At 38.4% G+C, this 27,781-nt stretch overlaps 2 protein-coding genes across 4 annotated transcripts; one reads left to right on the plus strand and one right to left on the minus strand.

The window, feature by feature from the left end:
* Window positions 1-10,208, plus strand: si:ch211-71n6.4 (para-nitrobenzyl esterase). Of its 2 annotated transcripts, XM_026914313.3 has the most exons (10): window positions 67-120; window positions 218-338; window positions 2,150-2,847; window positions 3,050-3,145; window positions 4,567-4,763; window positions 5,244-5,443; window positions 5,542-5,600; window positions 5,693-5,860; window positions 7,120-7,341; window positions 7,448-10,208. In XM_026914313.3, exons 3-10 carry the CDS (start codon window positions 2,154-2,156, stop codon window positions 7,588-7,590), a joined length of 1,779 nt encoding a protein of 592 aa, XP_026770114.3. In that variant the 5' UTR covers window positions 67-120; window positions 218-338; window positions 2,150-2,153; the 3' UTR covers window positions 7,591-10,208. The 2 variants fall into 2 exon arrangements, with proteins under 2 accessions (XP_026770113.3, XP_026770114.3); XM_026914312.3 differs by lacking the exon at window positions 218-338 and having other exon boundaries at window positions 1-120.
* arfgap2 (ADP-ribosylation factor GTPase activating protein 2) lies at window positions 10,014-27,613 on the minus strand. 2 transcript variants are annotated; one of them, XM_026913870.3, is made up of 17 exons: window positions 27,465-27,613; window positions 24,448-24,566; window positions 22,662-22,734; window positions 22,413-22,544; window positions 20,914-20,994; window positions 20,687-20,801; window positions 19,814-19,870; window positions 18,070-18,114; window positions 17,048-17,100; window positions 16,403-16,539; window positions 15,415-15,546; window positions 13,612-13,740; window positions 13,101-13,256; window positions 12,830-12,956; window positions 12,561-12,651; window positions 12,351-12,472; window positions 10,014-11,257 (listed from the first exon to the last, which is right to left on the minus strand). In XM_026913870.3, exons 1-17 carry the CDS (start codon window positions 27,534-27,536, stop codon window positions 11,237-11,239), a joined length of 1,662 nt encoding a protein of 553 aa, XP_026769671.1. In that variant the 5' UTR covers window positions 27,537-27,613; the 3' UTR covers window positions 10,014-11,236. The 2 variants fall into 2 exon arrangements, with proteins under 2 accessions (XP_026769671.1, XP_026769672.1); XM_026913871.3 differs by lacking the exon at window positions 18,070-18,114.
* Between the last annotated feature and the right edge of the window lie 168 nt (window positions 27,614-27,781).

Here is a 27,781-nt window from a genome sequence, read left to right on the forward strand (position 1 = left end):
AGGGATATGACATAATGGGCTTCTGCAGCCTACGTAGTCCACTACATGTTCAGTAAAGCTATTTTAGAATTCAGCCTTTGGTCAGGAAAACAATTCGCCCAATGCGTAAACACTGCAACGGTAAGTTTGTAACATTTTTCATCAAAGCGATGATAAACGCTCTTTAGTTTTATTAGATTATATTATATGTATGATATGTGTGTTTTATGTATTTTAGAGTTATTAAAGTGACCATAAATGGGCATTTTGTAATGAAGGTGCGATGCATGTGCATGCGCAGGAGCTTTTCTCCAGTCTGGTGATGTTGCTTTTGCTCTCTAATACGAAGCAGTAGAAGTGTAAGTGAAAATATAGTCAGCTTTGTGTTTAGACTTTGCTTAAATTGTGTGTTTTTTCCGTTTTTTGTTACCTACAGTTGGGGTCATAAGTTTGCATACGCCTTGCAGAATCTGCAAAATGTTAATCATTAAAAATAATAATAATAACAATAATAACAATAATAATAATAATAATAATGAGGGATCATATAAACTGCATTTTGTTTTTTTTTTTATTTAGCACTGCCCTGAATAAGCTATTTAACATAACAGATGTTTACATATAGTCCATAAGCCACAATAATAACTGAATTTACACAAATGAACCAGTTCAAAAGTTTCCATACGCTTGATTCTTAATACTGTGTGTTACCTGGATGATCAACAACTGTTTTTATGTTTTGTGATAGTTGTTCACGAGTCCCTTGTTTGTCCTGAGCAGTTAAACTGCCCACTGTTCTTCAGAAAAAATCCTCCAGGTCGTGCACATTCTTTGCATTTCCAGCATGTTGAGATTCATCTTTGTTACACTGACAACTGAGAGACTCGTACACAACTATTACAAAAGCTTCAAACATTCACTGATGCTCAAGAAGGCAATTCGATACATTAAGAGCAGGGGGGTGTAAACTTTTGAACAGGATGACTGGTGTAAATTGTTATTACTTTGTCTTCTGGGAAACATGTAAATATGTTATGTAGCTTCTGAAGGGCAGTACTAAATGAAAAAAAAAGATCTTTAAACAAACTTTAAACAAATATTTTTTTAAATGATTAAACTTATGACCCCAACTGTATTTCTTTATTTTAATATTTTGACATATCATTGGTGCTTATATAAACTCGGAGAGGTTCTCAAATGAAAAGAAGGACGTTTGTAGAGCAGGGTTTTATTCTGGCATGGTTTTAAATACTACACTTACCTAAACACACCCAGTCAGTGTAGACATGTTCAAACAGTTTGAGCAGCAGTACAACATGTCAGCTGTATTTTTTACGAGTGACATTAGACAAGCCGTTTGTAAAAGTGTTATGGGTTTGTTTTTTGTTTTTTACTGCATTTTATTGCCTGACTTTTTCCCACATGTTTGCTGAGTCACTGCAAACTCCAAATTGGATTTCATAATCCCTTTTTTCTTTTTTTCCCAATAATGGCTTTCTTCTCACCACTCTTCCATAAAACCCAGCTTTGTGGAGTGTCCAGGCTATGGTTTTCCTGTGAACAACTTCTCTTATCTGAGCTGTGGCTAACTCCAGCTTTTTTCAGAGTTACACTTGGCATCCTGGTGGTTTCTCTGACTAACATCCTTTCCCGGTCACTGGCTTTTGGTGGACGACCTCGTCTAGGCAGAGTTGTGCCACTGTAATGTATATGGTACCTGAAATGCTTGGTGCATTGCGAATGTTGGCGGTGTCAAGTTATCTCACTCTTTACTACAGACTACTAACTCCAACCCATTTTATTCGTTTGAATGACACTTTTATCCAAACCATCTGTGAGCTCAAATTAGGATGAACAGAGAAAGCCACATCTAAACACCAGTGTCATTTTTTGTATTCAAAAATATTACATATAGTAGTCATGAAACAGTTAAAGTATGAATGATACAGCCTTATAAGTCATCATCTTGCAACTTTCAATAATAATAGTGATACACAATAATGGCAGGAGAATATGAGCAATTTGGTAATGGCACGTTAAAGGTGACAGGTTCATTTTCTTATTTATTGTTAAAACGGAAAGGTCATATAAAATTTTAGTAATCCAAAGCTGAAAAATGATGACACATGACATGACATTGATATGTATTGTGTATACCTGTGTGGCTTAGAGAGATGAATGAGGACGCGTTTGAGGTCCCTGAAAGGAACGAGTACCGCTACCTCGTTCAGGATGAGGCCGAAGAGGAGTTCCAATATGCCCGCCGCTACTACGTCAGCCCGTTCCTCCAAGTGTCCCGCAGGTGTATGTTTTTGATTGGCTGTGGCATTCTTGCCCTTCTCACTCTCGCAGCATACCTGGCTTACGTGGCTCAGACTCCACCCGCTGGTTATGCTGAGGTGCTAACAGACTGTGGTTTGGTGCATGGGCGATGGAAAGACGGTGCTTACTCCTTCAAAGGTATCCCGTATGCCGTGCCACCTGTTGGCGAACACCGCTGGCAACCTCCAGCAGACCTGAAAGCAAATGGAAAGTGCTGGAATGGGGTTTACGATGCCACACATTTTCGTAGCATGTGTGCCCAGGTGCGGCCTCTCAGGGAGGACGGGAGTGTGATGGGTCATGAGGACTGCCTGCACTTGAACGTCTGGACACCCAGCCTGCTGCCTGCTGGCGCCCTGCCTGTCATGGTGTGGATCCATGGAGGACACTTGCACATGCTGAGTGGGCAGGAGAAAGGCTACTCGCCCACTGAGGAGCTGGCAAGCCGAACACAAACCGTGTTTGTCAGTCTGAACTACAGGCTTAATGCATTTGGCTTCATGGCTCTGGAGCTCCTGAGAAAAGGTTCTCCCACCAATACCTCAGGTCAGTCCTTTCATCTTTTCAACGCAGGTGTCAGATTAGAACTATATTTGTCCAATGTGTTCAAACCGACTGTCCTTCTTGGAGGACTAGTTACAGTAGTTATAAACAGATGTTCTTTAATAGCCTCAAAGTGTTTGTTCCTTGTTATATAACCAGGGTGATTTGGTACAGAATTACTAAAGTGGATCATTTTTGAACGCAGGGAACTACGGCTTCATGGACCAGATTCAAGCTCTCCAGTGGGTTAAAAAAAACATCCATGTGTTCGGTGGAGACCCAAAGAAAGTCACCATATTCGGTCAGAATTCAAATAAGTTTTCTATAAAAACAAGCTGATCTATACTTCTTTTTAACACATACTGTATATACAGTGCAGTTTGTAAGTAACTGTTTTTCCAGCATGTTGAATTTAAAAGAAACAAAGACAATGAAGTATGTAATTATTTCACTCATATGTTGATTGTGTATGTCCATATTAGGTGGATTGTGTACACTATGGGGGTGGTGTGGTGCATTACCACCCTATTGTTAGTTACTTTCCTGTAACAACTCATCCTGAAGTGTTTTATTCCTCTTATACCACAGTGATTAGCCAACAATTACAATTTTATATTTATTAATGAATGACACATTATGCTTTTTAACCTTTTAATGTTGTGAAACTTGTGAAGAAAAGTTAGTTCCTGTTATCACTTACTGTGTGCTATAGCAGCCATAAATAGTCAGTTCCTCACCAGACCATTCCCCTCCGTCTCTTTCTCTCTCTCTCTCTCTCTCTCTCTCTCTCTCTCTCTCTCTCGCTTGCTCTCTCAAGAAATGCAGCCTGTCATTTTACAGAGAACCCAGAAAGCATAAACTCCTCTGTCCTGAAGACTTTCCCGAGCTGGGAAACTTTGACTGTAAAGTGCTTACAACCGAGACTCCGTCCATAAATGTTAAATAAATGTCTCCTAAAATTAAAAAAAAAAATGTGACCACATTAACGATTATACGTTTTACTTCATGTAAAAACACGTTTTTTTTTTTAAATATGTTCTTTATTATTAGTCTTAGATTATGTGGAGCATCTGCTGTACATGCCCCGCTGTTACTATAGACGCAATAACATATTAGAATTAGCGCATTAATATTAAGCTTATTCATTTTACAGCCGGAACTACTTTCCGAGCCGTACTGTTATAAAAAAAAAATGCACACCTCCTGACCAATCAGATTCATGCAGTCAACTGCACTGTGGGATAATAATAATAAAAAAAAAAACACCTTCTGACCAATCAAATTTGAGAATTCAAAAGCATAAATATAAACATATTTACAGACTGCAGACTGCAGCACTATGCAGCACTGTCCATTTACTTTTTATCTATGCCTTAGGATGGAGAATGTGATTTCCCAAAATAGGACACATTTTTAGGTCACTATGCCTTTTTGTTCCTGGAAAAACATTTTTGTTAACCAATCCCTGCCATCTGATGGATGTGTGGTCTCCTGCTTCTCTCACTCCTGAGACACTTAAAAATCCCTGCAGACAGTTTCCAAACAGAAAAGATGTTGTGCAACCCTGCATTGCATTTCACAAAATAGATGTTTATCTAAGAACATGTCCTACAGGAATGTTTCCTAACAAAACAAGTTCACCGTGTATGGCATCTTCTGTTGCATGCATTCTCTGGTAAGTGTAGCTGACTGATATGCTACTATTTCCAATTGTTTTACAAGGAGGATCGTCAGTATCGGCTTTGATGATTTCGCCGCAAGCTAAGGGCCTGTTTCATCGTGCAATTGGAATGAGTTCCTCATTTGTGTCTAACACCTCGTTGGAGTCAGCTGAAAAAGACAACCTTGTGTTCTTGAAGAGAACAGGCTGCCAAGATGCCACCTGCCTTCGAAAGCTCAACATAACTCAGATCCTCCAGGTGAGATACACGCAGCCAAACCCTAGATCCTCATCCAACCCATTCCCATCATTTGTCTTCTGTTTCTGCTTCCAAAACACCTGAAACCACTAATCAATTGCAGGATTATCACCATAGCCAGTCTCAAGTGTACAGACTTCCAGCTGAAAATAAATTCTTCCAGTTAGAGTTTATTTGATTTCAGAACCTTACATCCAGCCTCCAGTTTTATAGTGGGTTTTGCTGACACTAATAACATTGAGAGAAGTTCTTGATCCTGAGGATCCCCATCCAGTCCACATTTGTCTTTGGTTCTAGCTTCCAAAACACCTCGAATCATTAATTAAGCTTGTGCAACAATTGATTACCTAGTTTGGGCTTGATTCAAGCAGGAACAGAGCTTGTGTGTAATGTGTATGTAATGTGTCTGTTGTGTGTAATGGCCCTGTGTGTAATGTGTAAAGAATTTAAAGAATACCTTTTCCCTTTTTGTCGACCCAGGCCATTCCATGGAAGGAATACCCATCCTGGGCAAAAGAAGGACTAACAGACATCCCTGTTAAAGGGAAGTCATATGGTCCAGTTGCAGTTTTAGATGGTCATGTTCTCTCCACTCATTCATTTAAAGCATGGGAGAAAGGTGGATTTTACAATGACATTCCATTCGTGGTTGGAACAGCAGAGCAAGAAACTGACTTCAGGTAAATGTTACAGGCTACATTTGTTAGCTTCTTAACCATCAACACAAATCATGGCAATAAATGTATGGATGGGTCTCTATCTTCTCAACTCTTCTTAGTCCACCAATGAAGAACATCTCCACCTGGACATGGGGCGACTACCAGTGGTTTCTATCAGGTATCCTAGTTATTGCTATTACTATAATACCTAAAGCACAATCTGAAAACTCATATTTTTCTCATCCCCTCTCTCTCTCTTCCTGTATATAGAGATGCTGAGGCCATTTGGAGATGATGTGGTATCCCAGGCCCTGAGGCTGTACAACAGTTCTTCTCCATGCCCAACCAATGATCGCTGTCCTGAAAGACTCTACACCACTTTAGTGTCAGATATGAGAGCCAGCTGCCCCAGCAACAACCTGGCCAAGCAAGCTGCAGGTCCACATAAACCCATCTGCCTTACGACCGACTTAAACAGACTCTCTTTCTGATGTGGTTCTTCTCTTATTGTGTGTTATAAATCTTAAAAATTATACAAATATTTTTTATCATCTATTAATGATAGGAACCAAATCGTGTTACAGGCTTCACATTTTGCAGGTCTTGAAAACACTTAATTTAAACCTTCTTTTTAATAAATGCCGAGGCTGAGCAACTGTTCCACTTAGGGTTGCCAGCCAAATTTCCAGCCCAATTACATCCCAAAAAAAAACACACAGGAAGACCTTAAAGTAGCCCAGAAAGGGACAAGTTCACCATTTTGTGCATGCTTTTCTCATTTGCAGTATCTGCAATACATCTTTTTTTATGTTTTTTCATTGCCTGGTATCGTCATTATCCACTCTATAATACCCATTTCCCTCTCAATCTTTCCAATATATCTTACAACAGAAATGGTTCTGTGTATCATAGATACATTGTCTGTACTTACACTTTCCGTTTGTTTGCCATAGTCTAGGTTTGTTGCTATTTATGTAGATTTAATTCAGATTATTTGCTTTAAAACAAGGTCTTGGTTGCCATGGGCAATTTTAAAATCTCCCACAAAAAAACCCAACAACAAACGCCACCTGCTGACTTGCTTTATATACCTGCAGCCTTGTTCCCAAACTAGCCTGATTTGGCATAAAAATGCAACCCTGGCGACCATGGCTCCAGCTAATTTCTGGGCCAGAAATATATAAACAGAAGACTGAAATGAAGAAATTAGCCAGATCAATTGAATGACAGCATTGTGAATCATTTTTTAAGTAGCTTTGAATTTATATGATCTATATAAACTTTTTAACATTACAAACTACACCTTTAAGGGTCATTCTGTTACTATGAGCTTAAGTGAAGTTTAATAGATGTTGTATGGTTTGTATGGCTTAGGGATGAAATCTGTCCACTTGTACCAAGAAGGCATTGCAATCTGATGTGGTTTCCATTTCAAAACAAAAAAAAAATTGGTGGACCAAGCCATTTATAATTCTAGCAATTAAATACTACATTTCAACTAACCTCTGAGTCATTAGGGGAAGTTAACGAGGATGAGATGAAACCAGCATTGGTGCACAAATATAAGCTGAGACAAAAGTATGGTCAGCCTCTTAAAACAGCTGATAGATGTCACATCTGCCAGGTCTGGACAGTTCAGGAGTGAAGTCTGAGTTGAACTGTCATCTTTTATCTCTTACATTTTTGGTTATTTCCAGAGGCTTTGAAGAGCCCTGTGTACCGCTACCTGGTGACCTACACTCCATCTAAAGCAGCTGATTCATCCACCTGGCTCCCTTATCCAAGCCGCTTCTCCTTCCACATGATGGACAGCTTGGCGTTCTTCGGCGGCCTCGAGATGGCACTCGGCACAGTAACCTCTGAAGACAAAGCATTTCAGCAAACACTCACAAAATACTTCATCCAGTTCGCAAAAGAAGGTGAGCATCATTTGTTGTCTCAGGAAAATGCTACAAATGCAGTTATTGAGTATCCTCACTTTTCAACTGCTCTGAAAATAAATCATCTGGCATTTTCATCTCACAGGTAAAATGCCAGAGGATTGGCCTGAGTTTCCATCCCAGACTGCGATGCTGAATCAGAAGCTTTCTGTGGCACAGAATCCTTTAGCAGAGAGATGCGCTCTGTGGGAAAAGCATAGCTTTTATTCATATGCCTGGATCAACTAATGTGGTTTTATTGGACTCTCTCTAAATTATAAGCTTCACAAAACAAATAAGCACCAAAAATAAGCAGCTATGAAAAGAAATCTGTCTATTTTGTATTGCAATTTTAACACTCTATTGACGTGGCCAAAAAAAATGCAGGGAGGAATATTATATTTGCACTGAGAGTCAAGCACATTCTTTTTTTGTTAATGTTTAATAAGGTGTTTAATAAATTTTCTGTATAGCACATTAACATATATTTTCTTACAGGCCTGCACAATAATGTCAAAAATCATAAATGATGATTACCACATTTGGCCAAGTTGGTAGTTTAGGACCAGTCTGGCTCCCTTGCACTTTCATTTTTACATTATAAGCCTATATTCCTTAAATGTGTAAATCTTTAAGCTGGAGAACCACATAATTTCAGATTAATTAACCAATTAATTTCATTGTATCCTCCTCGTGCTCCTGAGCGTGTAAATTTACGCATAAGGAGACTAACTAGTGTAAATCTTGACTTGGTTGACTTCAAATCATTTCATTTGTAGGGACTAAGAGTACCATCAAGTAAATTTAGTGAAATCTAGTCAGTTATATTATTGAGATTAATTTAAAAATATGAAAATAAAGAAAGTGAGCCAACACGCTCTCATCAATTAAGACAAATAAAACTAGTCATTCAGTTATTACAGTTATTACATTATAGCCAGAAGCCATAAACAAATGCCTCTTAAAACAATTTTAAAATAGCAGTTTCCCTGTGTGATGTGTTTGGTGTGTATTTCACCTCACACCATTTTTTTCTCCTGACTTTATTCACCCCTAATTCATCTTTTGTCTCTAGATTTTGACCTTTTCAGGTGCTTTTACACTGCTAAATATTTTTTATTGGTATAGAAGTTAGCCAAGATAACTTACACTTGTGCCTTTCTGCCTTTTCTTTCACCATTGTCTTTGGGCTTTACATTTTATGGAGTTTTGTTGGCGTCACTAAACGCAAAGGAGCTTTATCTGGAATGCGCTTTGCACTTTATGGGTAATCAGCATGCGCACGCGAGTATGAAGAAAATCAGCCTTTCCAAAACTTTTGTAAATCCGCTAGAAGATTTTTAGTTCAGGTTGGCTTATGCAAACATTTACACACAACTTTAATAAAAGATTGATTAATGAGGCCCATTGAGTGGATCTTGCTAACTATTACTATTTTCTTGCTACTAACACAATTAGACACAAAACAAATGCAATCGACAAAATACATCAACCTGCCTCCAAAGTATGCAGCTATGTAGTTTGCACATATGAATTGGGACAACCCCCAAGTCCATTATTTTCCTATAACAGCACATCCTGAAGTGTTTTATTCCTCTTACACCACAGCAATTTACCAACAATTCATTTTTTATTAATTAAAATTTATAGTTACAGTTTATAGTTATGTTTAATGTTGTGGATTGTGCATGAAAGAGGATCCTGTCATTACTTATATTTTATAGCAGCTATGAACAGTTGTTCCATCACCAGCCTCTAATAAGACAGTAAAACCCAGCCTGTCATGCTATAGAGAAACCATGAAAGCATAAAGTTTTCTGTTCTGAAGCATCTCCCATATGGGAAAACTTACTGTTAAGTGCTGACACTGGAGACTCCTTCCATAAATGTTAGCAAGCATCTCTTGTTTTGCTAAATAGTGGCACTTTTATGTGGTAATACAAGTCCCTGTGAATATTAGTGAGTAATGTCTTAGAACAAGCGCATTAATAAAAACCTTATCTGAAATACAGCCGGAACTACTGTCAGAGCTGCTGTTACAGAAAAGTAATCAACACCTTCTGACCAAGCAGATTCAAAGAATTCAAAATTAAAATACGACTAATTGTGCAGCCCAACTGTCTTTCATACGTTTCTTTTCATTGAGCATTGTCAGTGCAAATGATGAATTAGATCTGTTGTTTGCATTCAGGTGTTATGAATATACATTTCTCTTCCCTGCATCTTGAAAGGTGACTTGCTTTTGTTATCTGTGATCAGAGGGTTCCTGACCCTTCCAGGATGGAGGCTGTGATTAGAGAATCATACTATAGGCCTGGGCTGTGTGCTTACTCCTCATTCTGTCTTGATGATTGGACAGGTTGACTTGTTCGATATGTGCGAGAAGACAGATGAAAGGCTCTCATTGAAAGCGAGTGTATGAAAGCACTGACATGTGCAGACCCACATCAAAGCCCTGATTCTTTCATTTTGTGCAGCAGCTTTATGGGGTCAGAACCTACACCACTTTTTTATTTCCTTTGGGACTTGTTAAATGTTGTGCTTTCACTATCACTGTTGATTTGCGCTTTCTTTTTTTTATGTTTTTATACACAATGTCATCAAATGATTGCATTTTGGACTTTTATTTACATAAAACTTTATTTTTTCCACCAATCTACAATAAACACCTGTTTTCAGGTGAAGTCGAATTAACATCCTTTATTTTTTTTTTTTTAATTTCACACAAAGGGACAGGCAGACAAATTTCAAGAATGGAAGTTGAGATTTTTCTCAAGAGCACACAGATAACTCCTTAACACAGTCAAGTTTTAATCGAAAAGGGGGAAAAAAAAAAACACCTTTTGTAATGCATGTATCAGGAAGGATCACATAAGGATTTGTCAAAATTATTCAGTTCTTTTTAATCCTATTTAAATCATTAAAATTCACACCAGTCTAAGAACTGATGCACATGTAAGCAGCTGCAGATGCCTCATCATGTCTGTGAATCTGATTCCTGCATCGATAAGATCTGCAGCTTGTTAAAAGTATGACAACTCGAGGTTTGTTTTGAGGCTTTGAAAGGAGGTTTACGATCACGGGCCTGAACGAGCATGCTTGGAGAAGTATCACAAAACCGCAACGTTTTTCAAAATGGTTTTCAGACAGTAAAATCCGATGTGTCCACCTTCACAAACGAGGGTGACATATTGCACATCAGCTCATTCTTCGTCCTAATTAACATTCGAACCATCTCAAATTGGTAGAACCCGAACTAGAGCTACCTCTCTCATTCAGTTTAGGGCAATATCTATTTTTAGTCAGTCACTGGACCACAGACTTCCAAATGAACTAAAAAAAAACCATCTTGGTTCCCTTTCTGTGTGAGGTGAATGTACTAATCATGAATGCACATGCCCATGAAGAATATAATACCACTTAAATACAAAAAAAGCGATGAAAACATTGAAGAGCTAAGGATAAGTTTGGTTATACATATTTCATAGAGAATACTTAAATCAATTCTATGAAATCTCAGACCAGAAATATGGCATAAAAAAAGCCAGCATGGTTAGTTTCAACAGAAAGCACTGTGGTTCTGAAAAACACACTTTCTATATCTTTGAGGAAAATAAAAAAAAAACATTTCCAAAAAGAAAGAAAACTGAAATACTGTCAGTCAGAGTGTGTGTGAGAGAATCTACAAAGGCCTGTAGGCAGACTGGGAGAAGAGATAAGGAGGTCCTGCGTTGTGCCGTCTCCTCCTTTTCTTTCTGTTTCTGAATTATCTCCCTCTGTGCTTCAGGTACAATGCATTAGAGGAAAAAAAAAAAAAACAAAGCCTGATCCAGTCAGCAGTGTGGTATGTCCTGTTTGATGTCATTTCCTTTCCTGTTCAAATCATGCATTCTTGTCAGTAGGAGCCATAGCGGTCCTAAAGGAGAAAGAGAGGAAGTTAGGAGAATACTGAACATGACTGGGAGTGGAACAACAGAAACTTCAACTTCTTGTCTCTGATGGTGCTATAACTACAATCTGGACTAGCTTCTAATATATAGTTAATAATGCATAAGGATAACTGTATTATTTAAATCTTATAATAATAATAATAATAATATTAAAATATAATGATAATAGTAATACAAAGGGCTATAAAGAAATAATTGCTGTAATTATACTGTAAATGCAACTTTTAAATTCTCCCTTTCTCCTGCCCAGAGATCATCCTCACTCCTCACTTTAGACAAATAGGTGCTCAGTAATTTTTTTTTTGTGTGTGTGTGTGTGTGTATATATATATAAACAAACCCAGGAACTCCAGATTATACCAGATTATAGTCTTATAAAGTCTGATTTATACTTCCATTTGAACAGGCTTCCAATGCCAGATGTCAGAGTACTTCAGATGGGGCGGAGAATGGCGGTTTGGAAAAGTCAGAAACCAAAGAGTAGAGCTGTATGAATGAATGAGATGGGGAAACTGGCTGGAGCATACCTCTTTAATCAAGCTCAAAAGCCTTGAATCGTGCTTTCAAGTAAAGGTTTCCCATTAGAGGAGGCAAAAACAGCAGCATCCTCATCTCCGTCAAAGCGCCAACATTTTATTTGAACGGCCAACAGTGAAATGTGCACTTTCACATATTACATCTTGCTGTTTGCCACCCTCCCCTTGTTTGATGGAGAGCTAAGATCCTCCTTCTGTTCTGACAGACTATGAATGCTCAGGATAGTTGTGTGCATTGGGACTGGGATCCCAGTGGATCCTGAGTGGCACCCTATTGTCAGGAGATCGTGAGTTCAAACTCGATGATGCCACAGCCGTCTGTAGCTGGACAGTGTAATTGGATGCGCTCTCTCATGTATGCAGAAGAGGGCAGATAGCCCTTTCCTCTGAGTGTGTTACCCAGGTGTTATGAGGTCGGGAAAACACATTATGCAACTCATACAGTATTACAGTTTCTCAGACCGGTTTTTCACAATTCAAGACAGTCACACAAATCGTTCCTCTAAGACCCAATGTGACTCACCTGAATGGTGTTCATAACCCCGTTAGCCAGCACGGCCATTTTTCCAGCCACCGTCTTCACGCCCTGCTTAAACTGGGCCATATCCGGTCCAGAGGGAAGCACACTGTCAAATCCTGATGCCCCTACAGAACACACACACCTCTGTCAGTGTAAGCACAAGTGGTCTATCTTTCAGTTACACACAATATTCCATAAAGCACTCATGCTCACCTGAAGAGCGGCTGCTTCCCTCTCCAAACAGATCAGCAGAGCTAATAGATGTGCTGCTGGACATGGCCTCCAGGCGAGCCTTGGCCTCATACTGAAACATACATTAAAGAGGTCTGAGGGATACTCAGTTTAACCAAACAAAATGACTGGCATGGGTGATATTAAGCTTGATTTACTGTCAAGCAGAAAACCCTTTTTATTCCCCAGCAGTGAACAGGTATGTGTAACAGTGAACAGGTATATGTAAGCTGCTTCCCTACTGTTGGTACCTCAGCATTGCTCTCACGGCCGAAGAACATGTCAGACGAGATCGCTTTAGCATTAGCAAACTTCTGCCGTGCCTCGCTGGATTCTGCGACGTGCACAGAAGCGTCCGGCTTCCTTCTGCTGGGCAACCTGAGACATACCACCATAAACCTCTCAACCATCCATTCAGCCACTCAATGTACATGACAGTTCTACACTGCCGATATTTCTTCTAGAAATATCAGGCCAATTATGTAAATCGATATAAATTTGTATGTCTGTAGTCTAACAAACCTTTCCCCAATTGGCTGGATGCTGGAGATGGTGACTTCAGTCTCTTTGGGCTCCTCCTTCTCTAGAGCCCAGGAGGAGGAGAAGGAGGCGGAGCCTGAATCCGAATCCCACCGTGAGCCAAAGCTGTCTCCTGTAGTGAAGGGGTTGTCCTTGTACCTGCCATAGCACATCACACACACACACACACACACACACACACACATAAGACTTTGAGGGAATTTTCTTCACTGCACATTCAAAAACAAGAACAGGAACAGAATTCAGGTTTGGTGCAACTTATTTTATTTGCCATTTTTCTATGTGCATGACAGTGCATGTTGTGTGACACGGTAAACAATCAGCAATTACTGCTGCACCTGTCAGTGTGCTTGCTTAACTAAGATGAAGCCAGTTTACATCATATGTAACCCATGAGATACTGGGGGTTAAAAACAGCCAGATGTGAACACACACCCACCCACACATACTACTGTTAAAGTGTGTTCATTATCAGCTCGGCCCTGCCACTTACTTTGGTGGTCCGGAGGTAAACCCAGGCTCATCAAACATGTCCAGTCTGGAGCGAGAGGAGGACTTTGAGTTCACGGGGGTCTCCTGCTCAATCACCTGCATCTCTGACATCACAGAGTGTGACACAACACTGGAGAAGAAAGAAATTTAAAAAAATAAATAAATTAAAAAAATAAAAACACACACACACACACACACACACACACACACACACACACACACACACACACACACACATAGTAGCATGAAAATCTGTGGAAACTATATCAATATCAATGTTTATACTGTCCAGTGCACATTCTGCACTTTTCCTTTCCTGCAACTCACCCAGCATATCAGGGCTTACTAACAAACCCACTGACATGTTTGACATCTAACATTTGCCTCTTTAGTTTTGCACTGCAACTGTTTTTATATAAAGGTTTCTCTCACATCAATATATACTATTCTAATGTACTTGCTTTAAATAACATTACGCTCAATATTACGAACTTATTTTCATTATGCAGATATATACAGAAAAGATGTGAAGCAGATGCTAAATCAGTGCTGCAATTTTCATGATTAATTCGAATGGATGCTTTAACATGATTTTCAAAATGTTCTAATTGAGATTGTACATGTTTAGATATATATTATCAATTTAAAAAGTCCATAAATGCTATTTAAAATTTTAAAACAATACAAAGGAAAAAGCCTTCTTAACTTCATAAACGCCTCTTGCAGCCTGCGACACTCCCAAAAAAGCCAAGATAGAGATGTGCTGCACTTTGCCGAGGAATGAGCTCATAGCAAAGAAAGGTGGAAATATCACTTCAGAGATACGGAACTAGGTACAGGTTTGAAAAGTCAGATGAACAAGTTTATGTAAAATATAATGCTGCATTCAGCTAACCTCCAAAGTAGTAATTCGCCAGTTGGAATTATGTAATTTTCATCCTAAGCAGGTTCAACAAACGAATGGGAAAATGGACGCCTCCACATCCACCTTTCTTTTTTTAAACAACAAGCTAGCCAGCTAACTGTGATTTTCCTCCTCAAACAGTGTACTGTATAGTCAATGTTTTAGATTTAACAGGCAAATATGTCTGTATGTTTATTAATCTAAAGCTAATACTTGTATATACAGTTTAGCTCACTTAAACGTAAGAAGTGCTACTTTGTTTATTTCTGATGCTGTGAGCAACCATGTTGATTTGACGTCACTCTGTAAATGAGGAAGGAACTTGTAGTTGAGAAGACTACCCCAAGTTGACTTCTCAGGTGCACTGGCATTGTCATGTCGTGAAAGACATGGTCCCCATTTACTCTGTCCAGCAAGAAGGTTTCACGAAGTTGTGCAAAACTAGTAACAGCACCATCTATAGCAAATAGTGTAAACAATTGTTTGCTTTTTTTTTTTTTAAAAAAAAACATCCTTTATATGAATATCCTTTATTTAGAAGAATCATTGTTTGCACTATTTACTATAGATGGTGCTGTTACTGTTTTGGCACATTCCAAAGCCCATTCTAAGAAAGAAACGTGTTTTAATTGCATTATGTAAAAACTGAAAAAAAAAAATTTAATCAAGAATTGATCAGAAATTTGGGAAGAAAAAAAAATTTTTTTTTTTTAGCCAATATCGCCCTGCCCTATGCTAAAAACACGTTGGCTACATTATCTTAACATAATTCCAGTGCAAAACTAAAGAAGCAAACATGTTAGACACCAAACATGTCTCAGCTGTTCAACATGCCTTTAAAGATAGGGGAAAAATGCAGACTATAGAGTGAGTAACAGAGGACAGAGGATATAAAGTTACCTCCTGGTTCCTAAGCCCATGCCAAGCCTCTCAGCCTGCTCCCTCTTCTTCCCCTCCAGGTTCTGCAGCCTCTTCTCTTCCATCTTCCTGTCAATCTCCAGCTCTTTGTAGGCCAGGCGCATTGAGGCCACACTGAACCAACAAAACACAACAGGGTGTGTGAATAAAGAACATTCATATTCAATTAGTTCCAAAAGTATGAATTCAGTTAGGCACAAAAAACTTTTGTTTCATTGTTGATCATACAGTAATATGAAAATTCTTGGTTGATATGTATTATTTAAGAAAGCAATATTTAAAACTGGGACAATTTTTTTTCCCCTGCTATTTGAGAATCTCTCATATCCTTGCACATACTGTCTTTGATACTGACTCCATCTGGTCGTGCGTTATACTTACTCATGCCTACTACTTCCAGCCGGTAAGAACACACTTACATTAGTAAAGGATATGTTCAACCACCCACAAGAAGCACTTCAGTGTCTCAGTTTATAAAACTGGATATCTTGACATTTTTAAATGATGAAGCACCTCAGATAAGTGAAAACATCTTCTAACTATTTGGATTAATTTAATGTAAGTGGTACCAGTTCTAAGCATCTCCAAATTTCACAAAATTCAGATGCTTGGTTTATCACTAGGGATGTTAATGATGAATCAGAGGCTGATTAACTGTTGTTAAGAATTTGGTCGATTTATCACTGAAACTTTTATTAGACTAAATTAAAAAGTTATATGAACCCTCTTAAAAATCCTGCTTCCTATCTCTGTGATAATCTTTTTCCCTACCAGTCCACCCACACCCTCAGGTCCTCCTGCCTACACACTATTCCTCCATCAAAACTGGCTTCTCCAGGGTCTCTCCCTAACTTTTATAGTTACAATTAATTTTCCACGTTCAAGTTGCCTTGACTTCAAATGACCTGGATGACTCCAAAGCTTCACAGAAACAATATCTCAGTTTTCTCAGTGTTTTTTGTGAACTCACATTGACTCCTCGGCCTGTTTCTTAGCCTCGGCAGCCTGCTCCTCTCGCAGCTTTTCGGCCACCTGTGCTTGCTTCTCCACCTCACTGAAGCTCTTGCTGCTCACTTTCTGGGCCCCAAGACCCTTTTTAGCCCCGAGCTAAGGACAAAGCAATATACACATCAGGACAAAGACATTCCTCAACTAAAGTGGAGCTGCTCAATTTGCATTAACTATTATAAAGAACCATTCTGATGTAGATCTACAGCTTCTCCAACTTTACTTATGTAGGAAGCCCATATGCCAGGTAAATCAATGGAAATGGAAGAGACAAGTCATTGCATGTCAACCGTGAATGTGCTATTAAAAATAAAATAAAAAAATAAATTAAAAAAACCACACACACACACACACAACTTGCAAAATTAAGAGTAACGACCTTCAAATGTCATGATATGATTAGTCGCCACCAGGCTTATACACTAGTGCAATAATAATAATGGCTGTTTTAGTCTGCTTGCAACATTCACTGAGTTGCTGTCAATGCTTACGTTTTTTTCTGAGTAGCAAAGTCTGATGCTAGTCTGACACCTGCTGGTGAACTGAAACTTGCAGCAACAAATGAGATTTGGGTGGATAAAAAGGCGATCAAAAGCATAACACCTACCCCTTTCTTTGCAGCAACCGGCTTCTTCTTTCCAATAATGGAAGGTCTCGCTTCTAAAAAGAAAAAGAAAAGCATGTTAACATGTTTTCCTGTTTATCACTTACAGGATAGCACTATTAGTTTGAGCTTCACGAAAACCCAAGCCAGCAAAAGGCAACTGTGCAGAAATAATAGACCAAGGCTGCAGTTCTCTTGATATAATACACCACCGTATTAGTATTGATGCCGTTAATGACGCTCATATCAAGGCATGGCCAACTTTACACAAACGGGCTAAATGAAGCCTGAGCCCTCTGAGACACACTAAACGGAACAAATGGAGAAGTTAGGCCTGATTAACCACGCAAGCAAATATGCACTCCATATACTGAATGAGAAAGAAAGCATGCCTAATCTCATTATTCCAGTGCATTAATTCTCAGCGGACCTCCATGTGCATCGGCTGTATTCAGAAAGACTTTTAAGATAACAAGCTCGCAGTCCAGAGAGGTTCGACCTCGCAGTTAAAGCACTTTTGATGACATCACTGCTAGGACTAATGCACTGGATGTGTGCACTTTAGAGTTTGGCTACTGTAACTGATGGGACAGGCTTTCAGATTAAATTCAAAAGTCCAGCTAAAGTTATCACTGAAGGTTAAAAACATGGCTTATTTGCAATAGCTTTTCCTTTAGTATTTGCCTTGAATTCAACTACCTAAGAATATAAGCAAAAAAAAAAAAAGCAAAAAGCTGCTTAAAAATTTAAACGTAATGGCATGTTAGCCTTTGACAGCCACTTCAGAGCTCATCACCTTGCAATAGGGTTACAAAAGCCATTAGTAGCAAACTTGTTATAACTTCACTGGCAAGACGTTAGGGTCGCAATTCAGACATTAATAAGAGGCGGGAGGCTGCAAGTGTAATGATGTGTAGTTGAAGACAGGTGAGCTCAAAGCTGGCGGGTTACAATCCACCTAAGCATGAATCATGCAGAGAAACATGCTGCCAGCCAGGAGGCCAATTCCAAACCACTCAAATCACCTTTAAGAGGCTGTGGCTCGTCAGACGCCAATCTCATCGAGTTGTCTACATTAACAGAGCAGACACCACTGTTACTCAAGAGAATCAAATTATAAAAGACTGCTACTGGCCCATAATTTGTTACCTTTGTTGGAAAGAGTTTAACCTTCCTATAATTTCACAACCATACAGTGTTGTGGTATTTTACGATGTGATTTCACAATACTCCATACATTACATGCAAAGGTCATCCACTCAGATGAGGTATTTCAGTGCAATTTTGTTAAGAAGGGTCAAGATTAAGGTTTAAATATACTGTAGGAGAATGATGTGGAGGGCACAGATTGCTGCCAGACAAGCAGCAGGAATTGCTTTCACAAATTCAACCACAAGTAAAGATGAAGCCGTCAATACGACGGCAGACGGTTTGGAACAAGGTCAAACCACATACAGGCTGACTGAAGCAAAATCCAAGCAAATCCTGAATGCAAACGGCAAAAATGTAGAAGTGCATCATGAATATGAAAAAAATTTGAATTGGATGTGAAGTTTAAAATGGTATAAAAGCAGTTGCGAGGATGTGACAACTCTTTTGGCTGTCCCTCTCTGGTGTAGTGGAATTATCACTGCTGATGTTTTGCTGGAAATGGCATACAGTGGCATGCAGGTTTATCCTATATAAGCTGCTTTCCGGATGTGGATAAGAGGCAAAGCATTTTTGCTTTCTCTTGTTTTTTTTTTTCCTGGTCTTTGGAGTACAAGCATTGATGGAGGTCCTGCGCATGCCGCCTCTCGTTTGCCTAACCAGGTGCTGTTCGTGTTTTTCTCATGTTCTTCACTCCTATGATTTTTAGTAGTTTGATATGAACAAACAAAATACTTCCTGCTTATGAATAGGTCAAATGCTGGTTCATAACAGACACTGTGTTTTTATAGAGCGCTCCCATATACAGGGAAATTTGGGCTAAAGTAGTACCCAATTTTTTCTTAGTCTGAGCAGCACATCCCATGTATATGATATGGAGCTGTGGAAGCCAAATGCTAAGTGAGATTTTAAAGGGGTTTCCCATGCAAGTGAGGTGGAGCTATCTTTTGTTTGAGCAAGATTACCCAGAATTGAAAGAGCTGAGCAACACAAATCCAGGAAACAAAGCTCCAGGCAAATAATCATTTTAAGCAGTAATCTTGTTTTTAATTTCATGCATTCTTATGCTAAGCCTAGTGGTTACATCACAATCTAGGACTTTAAAGTTTGTTTTTTTAGGGATAGACAGGTACCTTTGCCTAAGACTCTTTTGATAAACAATAATGTTAACTATTAATGTGAAATTCCATTGCAGGTGTCTAGTCCATCTAAACCTGTCCATCGTGTGCCTGCTGCTTGACTCATATTGCACCAGACCCCCACTCATCATCTTTTAGGCTCACAAGATGGCTCCACATCTCCATTTCAGTCTGGTCTCAATTATCATCTATGGTCACAAGATATGAGTAGTGACCAAAAATATACAGTCACTAGTACATGTGGCAGAAATGAGGTTCCTCTGCAGGGTTGCTGGGCTTACTCTCTGTGATAAACTGAGCAGCTTGATAATCTGGGAGAGCCTCAGAGTAACGGGCCCCTTACAAGGAGGCCCTCGGTCTGCTAGAGCTGTATCAGGCACATCCCACTGGACGGACACTCCAGGGAAAGGGACGTGCTCAAACAAATACCAATGAAGAGTAGGAAAACAAACACACACACACTGAGAAGACAAAGTCTCACCTATAGTGGCTTTTGCATCCGTGGTCAGTCCCTCAATGCTGGGTCCTTCCTCAAGTACTGTGAGATACAGAATAGGAGATTACCACAAATACAAACACTATTAACACGAATAGCAGAACAGTTAATTGTTGCAAAGTTCAGTCCACTGTGTTTTTCAAACTTTCATGTAACGCTCATCGGGTGAACAGAATTACAGAACTACCTTTGGCCAAAATAAGGGTCTTAAAGGCATTTTTCTCTTGCACCTAAAAACAAAAATTTCTTTATGTTCATATTCCACCTACTTGAGACATGCAACTGGAACAGATACAGTAAAAACAATCAGATAATCATTATAAAGAAGTCCAACATGGAGGAAACGGTTATCTTTGTACTTTCAGCTGATCGGCTATTACAAACGTTCTAATGTGCTGGGTCAATGAGTAAGGGTTTCTCAACCATTTACAAACAAAGTTGCACCCCACATGATCAGCCTGTGAAATTGTGGTTTGTGCATAACAATGTGCTAGTAATTTTCTTTTGAAAAATTATATTTAAGCACAAACACCAACAAAGGCAATAATTTATATGGGGCTTGGCTGTGTGCACGGTGTCACACGATGTGTGTTGTCCTACGCCACTGACCAGTGGGAAAAGCAAAGTTTATTTTGTGCAGTTTTAAAAAAAAAAAAAAAAAAAAAGGCTCTTAGAACACAAATGAGACAGTATTTATCTCAAAAAAATGTTGCTTCCTAAACAGTCACAGGAGTAGTGATGGCTTTTTAAAGTGTCTACAACAACACTGAGTGTTAAATATAGCTGTGTATCATATCACTGTTTATTGGCACACGCCTAGACACTGAAGGTGGAGAACGTGTTTGGAAGCACACTCACGGGTGGAAACAGACTCTGACACTTTGGGGCCGTCCTGCTCCAGCTGAGGAGTAATGGTGACCATTCCGTTCTGCTCTGAGAGTGAAGGAGAGGCCATGTCCCAACTGTTGCCAGCCTGCCAAACATGCAGAAGTGTGGCTGTGGTTTGGTTTTATACATTCAAATACACGAGTGTATGATCTTTACCACCTAAACACTCTACACTCAAGTCATGACTCACAACCTACCTGAGTGTGTTCGTCAAAGAAATCAGTCTCTTTCTTCTCTGGTGCTGGGGTCGGGGTGTTTCCTGAATTATCGATCCATAGCTGATGGGTGAAATCACACTCCCATTACCAACAATGCAAATACACACATAACATCAGCACAGCCTGTTCCAGCAAAGCATTCTAAACAAAGAGTAATAGATAGCGCTTATCGTAACAAGAATCTGTTAGACCTGACAACATAACGCTGATGTAAGGTGGAGTTTGAACCAATGAGACTGTGCCTTGTGGTTAAAGTTTCACCGAGACTGTGAACGTGGAGAGCATATCAGAGTCTGAGCAGACTGTTTAACAATACTGTTTACAATATGTAGTGTGAGGATACAAAATATCTGCAACAGTGAGAGCCATGGAAATACTCAAAATATGGGGGAGATTATTACACTATGTTGAATCATTAATAATTTGATCAATTTGTCCTTTGCTATCTAGATATTCTCAGGTTTATTATGTAAAACATTCTTTGTAGAATTTGCATATGAGTAATATCATGTAGGTTAGCTTGTTGCCTTAGCACTTATGTTGAAGCAATTAGCAGCAGAATTTTCCAATCATTTTTTCTGGCAACCATTAGCATCATTATCTTCATTAACACAACTGGCTTATTTATAGCCATAGTCTGTGCTGTAAAAACATTTTCTCACAGTAAAGCTGACAATACAGAGAACAAACAGAAGAATTTGAGCCAAAAAGAAAATGTGTGTAGGGCCCTCAGTATGTTTGCTCTCATAAGATCATTATGTCAGAATCATAGTGAAGTGATTCATTATTTATCCCACATTATGCGTAAGAAGAAGAAAAATGTTACTGCCCACAGAATGATCTGTTCATCTGTAGCAGAGATAAATTTTCACTCTTGTAACTACATATATCTCCTATCAGATTCATTACAGCTGTTGAATAATTCATAGAAGTTACTGAATAAGATGCTTCAAGAAGAATACCACATTATAAGTTTAAAGGTTTAACAGCAAAAGCTCCCAGACGCGCTCAGTCTGACCTATTCACTCAACTCAATGTCATTTGTATAGCGCTTCTAACTACAGACACTGTCACGAAGCCGCTTTACAAAAATACAGATGTAGATTAAAGTCCCAACGAGCAAGCCAGAGGCAACAGCGTCGAGGAAAAAAACTCCCTGAGACAACACAAGGAAGAAACCTTGAGAGAAACCAGACTCAAAAGGGAACCCATCCTCTTCCGGGTCATACCGGATAGAGGGATTATACCGGGATTATAAATCATTACAGTATACGGGTGTAGAGGAGAATAGTCAAACAGTACTAAATGTGTTGTAAGGAGGCTCAGTATGAGCATATAATGAATAAAAGTCTTAAGATGAGCACAGGACAGTCTTTATGATTAGCATTACTGTATCATTATGTATGTGTAATAAGACACATTTCTGGACTTCAAACTGCTGCATGCTTGAAACAGACAGAAATGTACAAATGTCTTACATCAGTGCCGTATTTGGAGAGCGCTGCACTGGCTAGCTGTCTGATCTTCTCCCGGTACATCTGCGCCGCACGGCTGTTGTACTTCGCGTTGGTGTCGTTGGTAGTGCAGCCATGCTGACGGAAAAAAGCCATCTTCACCCAGACGCCGTTGTGAGGAAAGAGCAACAAAGAGCAACATTTAAAATGATATTCATGCATTTTGGCATGATGGGGTATGAGAATTAGTGAAGGATGAATAGGGGAACTTACCGCATTGGCATTTCCTCCAACCTGCATACATCTCAGCTGAAACCAGCTCCAGTTAGAGTCCAACTCTGTGGATCTGGAAATAATACCAAGTCACAGGAGTCAATAAAAGCTGGTGCTTTCTGTGCGTTTAAAACTGGGGGCCAGGGGAATCAAGAAGTTTAAAAGTTTTTAAAAAATTAATTAATTAATTAATTAATTTAATTAATTAATTTTTTTTTTTTTTTAAACAATCAAATCTTATACAACTCTACCTATTAAACCTTTAGAGACTTAATTTTTACAAATATTACCTAATGAACCATTAAATTAGAAAAGTCATATCCTAAAATATGTAATAGTGATTCATTTGTACTAAGTTAGAATTTTAACACAGATCCCTATTCTGAATAATAATTTTGCGCTTAAGAACTTTAATAACTTTATTTATTTTTTCCTTTAATATGTACGCGCTCTTGTAAAAAGAGACAACAGAAGTAACACTGGAATGGACCGGTCTGTGAAATGATCAGCTTTGTAGAAGACACTTTTTTTTTTTTTTAATCCATATACAGTCGTATATTTACTGTACTGTACATATGGACATCAATATATTCAGTGTGCAGACCTTCTTTAGATCTGTATGGTCCAGTAACTACGCCAGTCACAATTCACGAACACTCGCTGTCACTTTTATAATACAAGCATAACAGCAGCATAATAATGCGCATACACAGCAATGCTGAACATTAGGAAATTATATTTCTGTTTGCCATTTAGACTGTGAAAACACAGCACAAATAATATCAGAAATATAATGAACTCATTACTGAAATATGCAGTTTACAATGAATTATAGCAAAAACTATTCTGGGTTTCTACAGCTTGTCTTAGTGATAGTCACTAATTTACAATTCCACTCATAATTACTGTACTGTATGACAAAACAAGTAGAAATAGTTCACAAATCATGGCCTTTGTCTTAGAGAGAACGAGAGAGACAACAGTTAGAGAAAGTTGGCTCTGAAATACTCAGCTATTGTTTCTATAAATTCCAGCAGAACGCAAAGGAAGGCAATAAAAACATTTTATTCAGATATATTCCTTTTTTATTGTTCCCTTTTAATTTCAGGTAGAACATCGCAATTTTTAACAGCCTGTTTTTAGAGTTTTTCCTCAACTCTCACAGTTACATCAGACACAAGAAATCTCAACTCTATTACGCTTTATTTGATTTATATCACAGTGCTGTAGAATTCTCAAATCTGATTGGTCAGAAGGTATTGACTTGTATGGCAGACGCTCTACATAACTGAAAATATTAGACAATCATCTACAATAACATGCTGATTCAACATTTTTCATTTCGCATTAGAGTTATTCCTTTTGCACTTTTTACTTTGTCCATGCTGCAGGACGGAGGAGTTGACATTTTGCGGTTTCTCTAGAACATGACAAGCCGCGTTTTTTTGTCTTATTCAACAGAGAAAAAAAAAAAAGAGAGACTGGTGAAGCAAATGTTTATAGCTGTGATAACAGGAACTTGTTTCACTTGCATTTCAAAATGATGCAACTCTAAAGGGATAAAAATTATGATCTGACATTCTTTAATAAAGTAAACAAAAGCATTATTAGCAAAAAATTTGCTAGCATTATTTTTTTTTTAACTAGCTACTGAAACGAATTTTTCTCAGGTCAGCTGAACAGGCTAGATAAACACAGGACACATACAGTTTTCTGTGTGATTCACAGTGATTCACACTCGTTTCCCTGTCCACATCTAAACACAGTCTAACAGACAGATACGAACCTAATGAAGCTCAGGTGGACGCCCAGAGAACGATGGATCCCTGAGCAGTCGATGCAAAGGAAAACCCCGTGAGAAATGCTGGCCCAGCTCGGGTTCTTAGCAGCGCAGTCAAAGCAGGCCTGTGGGAAAAGACGCCCGAGTTTAAAAGATGAGCAGGACACACAGGAATGAACTTTCAAACGTGTGCGCATGCGCACGCACATATACACACACACACACACACACACACACACACACACACACACACACACACACACACACACAGTAGGCAAACTTTGCATTCAGTGTAACATGTAACACGTCTTTCTCCAAATTATTGGAGTTGTGAATAATATTATGTAACAATATTATTTTCAACTCTGAAAATATGGTTATTTCCATGGCTTGCAATGATTTTTTTTATTTGGACATTTTTAAATCACTTAAAGATCTAGATTTTATTATTAGATTTTCTAACTAGATGTTATTTTGAGATATTTAAAAAAAATTAACTCAAAGACGTTAGTAATCCCGGATTAATTAGACAGATTACCAGCTTTCATCATCAGACAGCCACTACACAATTTATTACAATCAAATTCAGCAAAAACATACAGAATGTTAGTCTTCCATCCGTATTCTGTACTGCGTCTCATTACAGAACACGGCATTCTGACCCACAGTGAAGACTTTCCATCTACAGTACTGTTCGGATTGGATATGAGTTGGTGGCTGCACAAGTTGTGGTCACATGACTGTAACATCTGTACCTGTACTCGGTCTGGGCGATACGGCGATTAGCAATAACACTGCTAATACGCCGATACTACAGGGCGTCCCAAAAGCCTCCATACATAAGTAAAATTAACACTTTTTAGCAAAGTGGAACTTTATTTACAAAACATCCTCTACATGATTTCTTTGTAAACACACACAGAGTCGTCTCTCCCACTCGTTTCAAAGGCAATCTTAAAGGCTATCTGAAAAAAATATATATATATAAACTATGTATTAGGGCTGTACGATATTGGAAGAAAAATGCAATATGCGATAACTTGTTAAATAATGCGATGTGGTACGCGAATGCTGTAAGTGTGCAAATGTAAATTATATTTCAATAATTTTGATATATCGTGCAGCCCTACTAAGTATGAAAAATTATGGAAGACACTTTGCTAAAAAGTGTTAATTTCCCCTATGTATGGAGATTTCTGGGACACCCTGTGTGTATGCACATATGCGCGTGTGTATGTATATAAAACCTACGAAATTATAAAGATTAAACTATAAAATTATAATATTAAAATTATAATCTTATTTTTTATCTAAGTTTTGTCTCCTTTTCGATGTTAATTTTTTTTAGAAATAAAAATGTCTTTTTTTAAATAAAAAAAAAAACAGTAATACATCAACAGTAAAACAAAACATTTTTTTAAATGCAACCCTGTATTTCTGGCAGATGTGAGCAAACGTCCAGACTGTGATGCATACTGTTTATCACCCAGCCTTAACCGCAATAACTGAACTGAAACCCCCCCATAAGCGTCACTTCTCTGACCAGTCGTTTTAAACGCTGTCTATATTTTATAGTGTTATGAATTTGGCCAATACTTATTTTCAGCCGGATCTTGGTGTGAGTTTTCAGAAAAGAGTGCAAAAACCTTTCCAACAGGATACGAGGGAATCTTTCCCAACATGTCAGTTTAGATTGTGTATAGTACAGAGTGTCCCAAAAGTCTCCCTACACAGGGGGGAATTAACACTTTTTTTATACTTAGTTTATATTATATATATATTTTTTCCAGATAATCTTTAAGAATGCCTTTGACAAAAGAAGAACGTATTGAAATCATTCTCATGGCAGGTTCAGGAAGCTGTCGCAAGGTTGCGATGGACTTTAACAGGAAACATGGCGAACACATCACACACGACACTGTTGCCAAACTTATTAACAAATTCAAAAAGACTGGAAGTGTTGAGAACTGGTGTACATAGTCCCCTGTGCACGGAGACTTTTTTGTGGTTATTTCAGCTGGTCATTTTATAGAAAATATGCCATAATCTTTCCAGACATGTGCAGTCCATAAAAATGACTGACAAGACAAAATTGTTCATACTTAGTTCATATTAAATATGAACTAGACATTCACAATTAACCAGTTCAGTCCAAATAGGGCTTAAGACAGCATTATATACCCATTTTCACATGCGGTAAACTATTTTTTGGGCTTGTACCACTATAAATCTAGGCTAAAGACAAAGGTTTTTGAGAATTATTAAAATGATACATGTAAATAGTAGAGCTACACAGATATAGTACAAAGCCAGAACTCCATTTAGTATAATTACACAAGGAGAAAGTCATTATTATTCAGCCTTTAACAACTAACGAGTGTATTTATAAATTATTAAAGCTTAAACTATTCTATCAATAGTTATAAATTGAATCATGAACATTAAACATGTATCTCATTATGATAATAATGGAGAAAAAACAGCCGGCTCACTGGACAGAAAATGCTAACGTTAGCAAATAGGAAATGAAAATTCCTCTAATGTCAGCTTGTTTTCTTTATTTTGATATATTAATGTCATTTTATTTGTGATTTCAGTAGTTTGTGCTCTGTGTGTGATGTAACAGTTATACGTGGCTAATGGAAAACTTGACTAAAGCTCCAGGCGAGCAGGCTAACCGGAGAACTAGCCGAACAGCCTTAGCCTTAGCTTATCAGCCAACACACAAAATACCAAAGAGTTCAGCTGAAATTGAAAGAGAATTCGAGAAACATGAACAAACATGTACAGCTAGAATGACTCTCCTGCCTGAAACCGAAAGAGAAGCTCCAGCCGTTAAGGCTAACTCAGGCTAACTCAGCTGTGTCCGAGTTAAAGGCCCGAATCAAAACCCGGCTTAACCGACAACCGGAGAAATGACACGTAATCACACAACTTCAGAAAGGTCAACATTCACTCAACACCAAGAAACACCGCAACAGCCGAGCTGTGTCACCGCTAACACCGCGTCCGTCTCACTTTACCTTGTTGGTGGGAATCGAGCGCAGTCTTTTAAAAACTGTAAGAATTTCAGCCTTGGTCGGTTCCGACGCCATCTTGCCAGCTTAGCAGTGTGAAGCTGGAGACTGAGAGACACCGCAACATGTGCTGCGGAGGGTTTCTGTCTCCCAAAATAAAAGCATCACATCACGCTTAAATAAAGAAATTATTATTATTATTATTAGTAGTAGTAGTAGTAGTAGTATTAGTAGTAGTAGTAGTAGTAGTATTAAAAATAATAGCTACTTTGTTATTATTATTTAATTAATTTTTATTTTATTACCTATTATTCTTACTTTTA

This window comes from Pangasianodon hypophthalmus, chromosome 6 (genome assembly GCF_027358585.1).
Source record: "Pangasianodon hypophthalmus isolate fPanHyp1 chromosome 6, fPanHyp1.pri, whole genome shotgun sequence".
Classification (NCBI taxonomy): domain Eukaryota; kingdom Metazoa; phylum Chordata; class Actinopteri; order Siluriformes; family Pangasiidae; genus Pangasianodon; species Pangasianodon hypophthalmus.

Coding starts and splice junctions, on each gene's coding strand:
- si:ch211-71n6.4 (XM_026914312.3), top strand. CDS start 2,154: ATGAATGAGGACGCGTTTGAGGTCCCTGAAAGGAACGAGTACCGCTAC. Junction 2,848..3,049: donor TTCTCCCACCAATACCTCAG/GTCAGTCCTTTC, acceptor TTTTGAACGCAG/GGAACTACGGCTTCATGGAC. Junction 5,444..5,541: donor GAGCAAGAAACTGACTTCAG/GTAAATGTTACA, acceptor AACTCTTCTTAG/TCCACCAATGAAGAACATCT.
- arfgap2 (XM_026913870.3), bottom strand. CDS start 27,536: ATGGCGTCGGAACCGACCAAGGCTGAAATTCTTACAGTTTTTAAAAGA. Junction 20,995..22,412: donor TCTCCAAATACGGCACTGAT/GTAAGACATTTG, acceptor TTCACCCATCAG/CTATGGATCGATAATTCAGG. Junction 12,652..12,829: donor GCCGTGAGAGCAATGCTGAG/GTACCAACAGTA, acceptor TGTATGTTTCAG/TATGAGGCCAAGGCTCGCCT.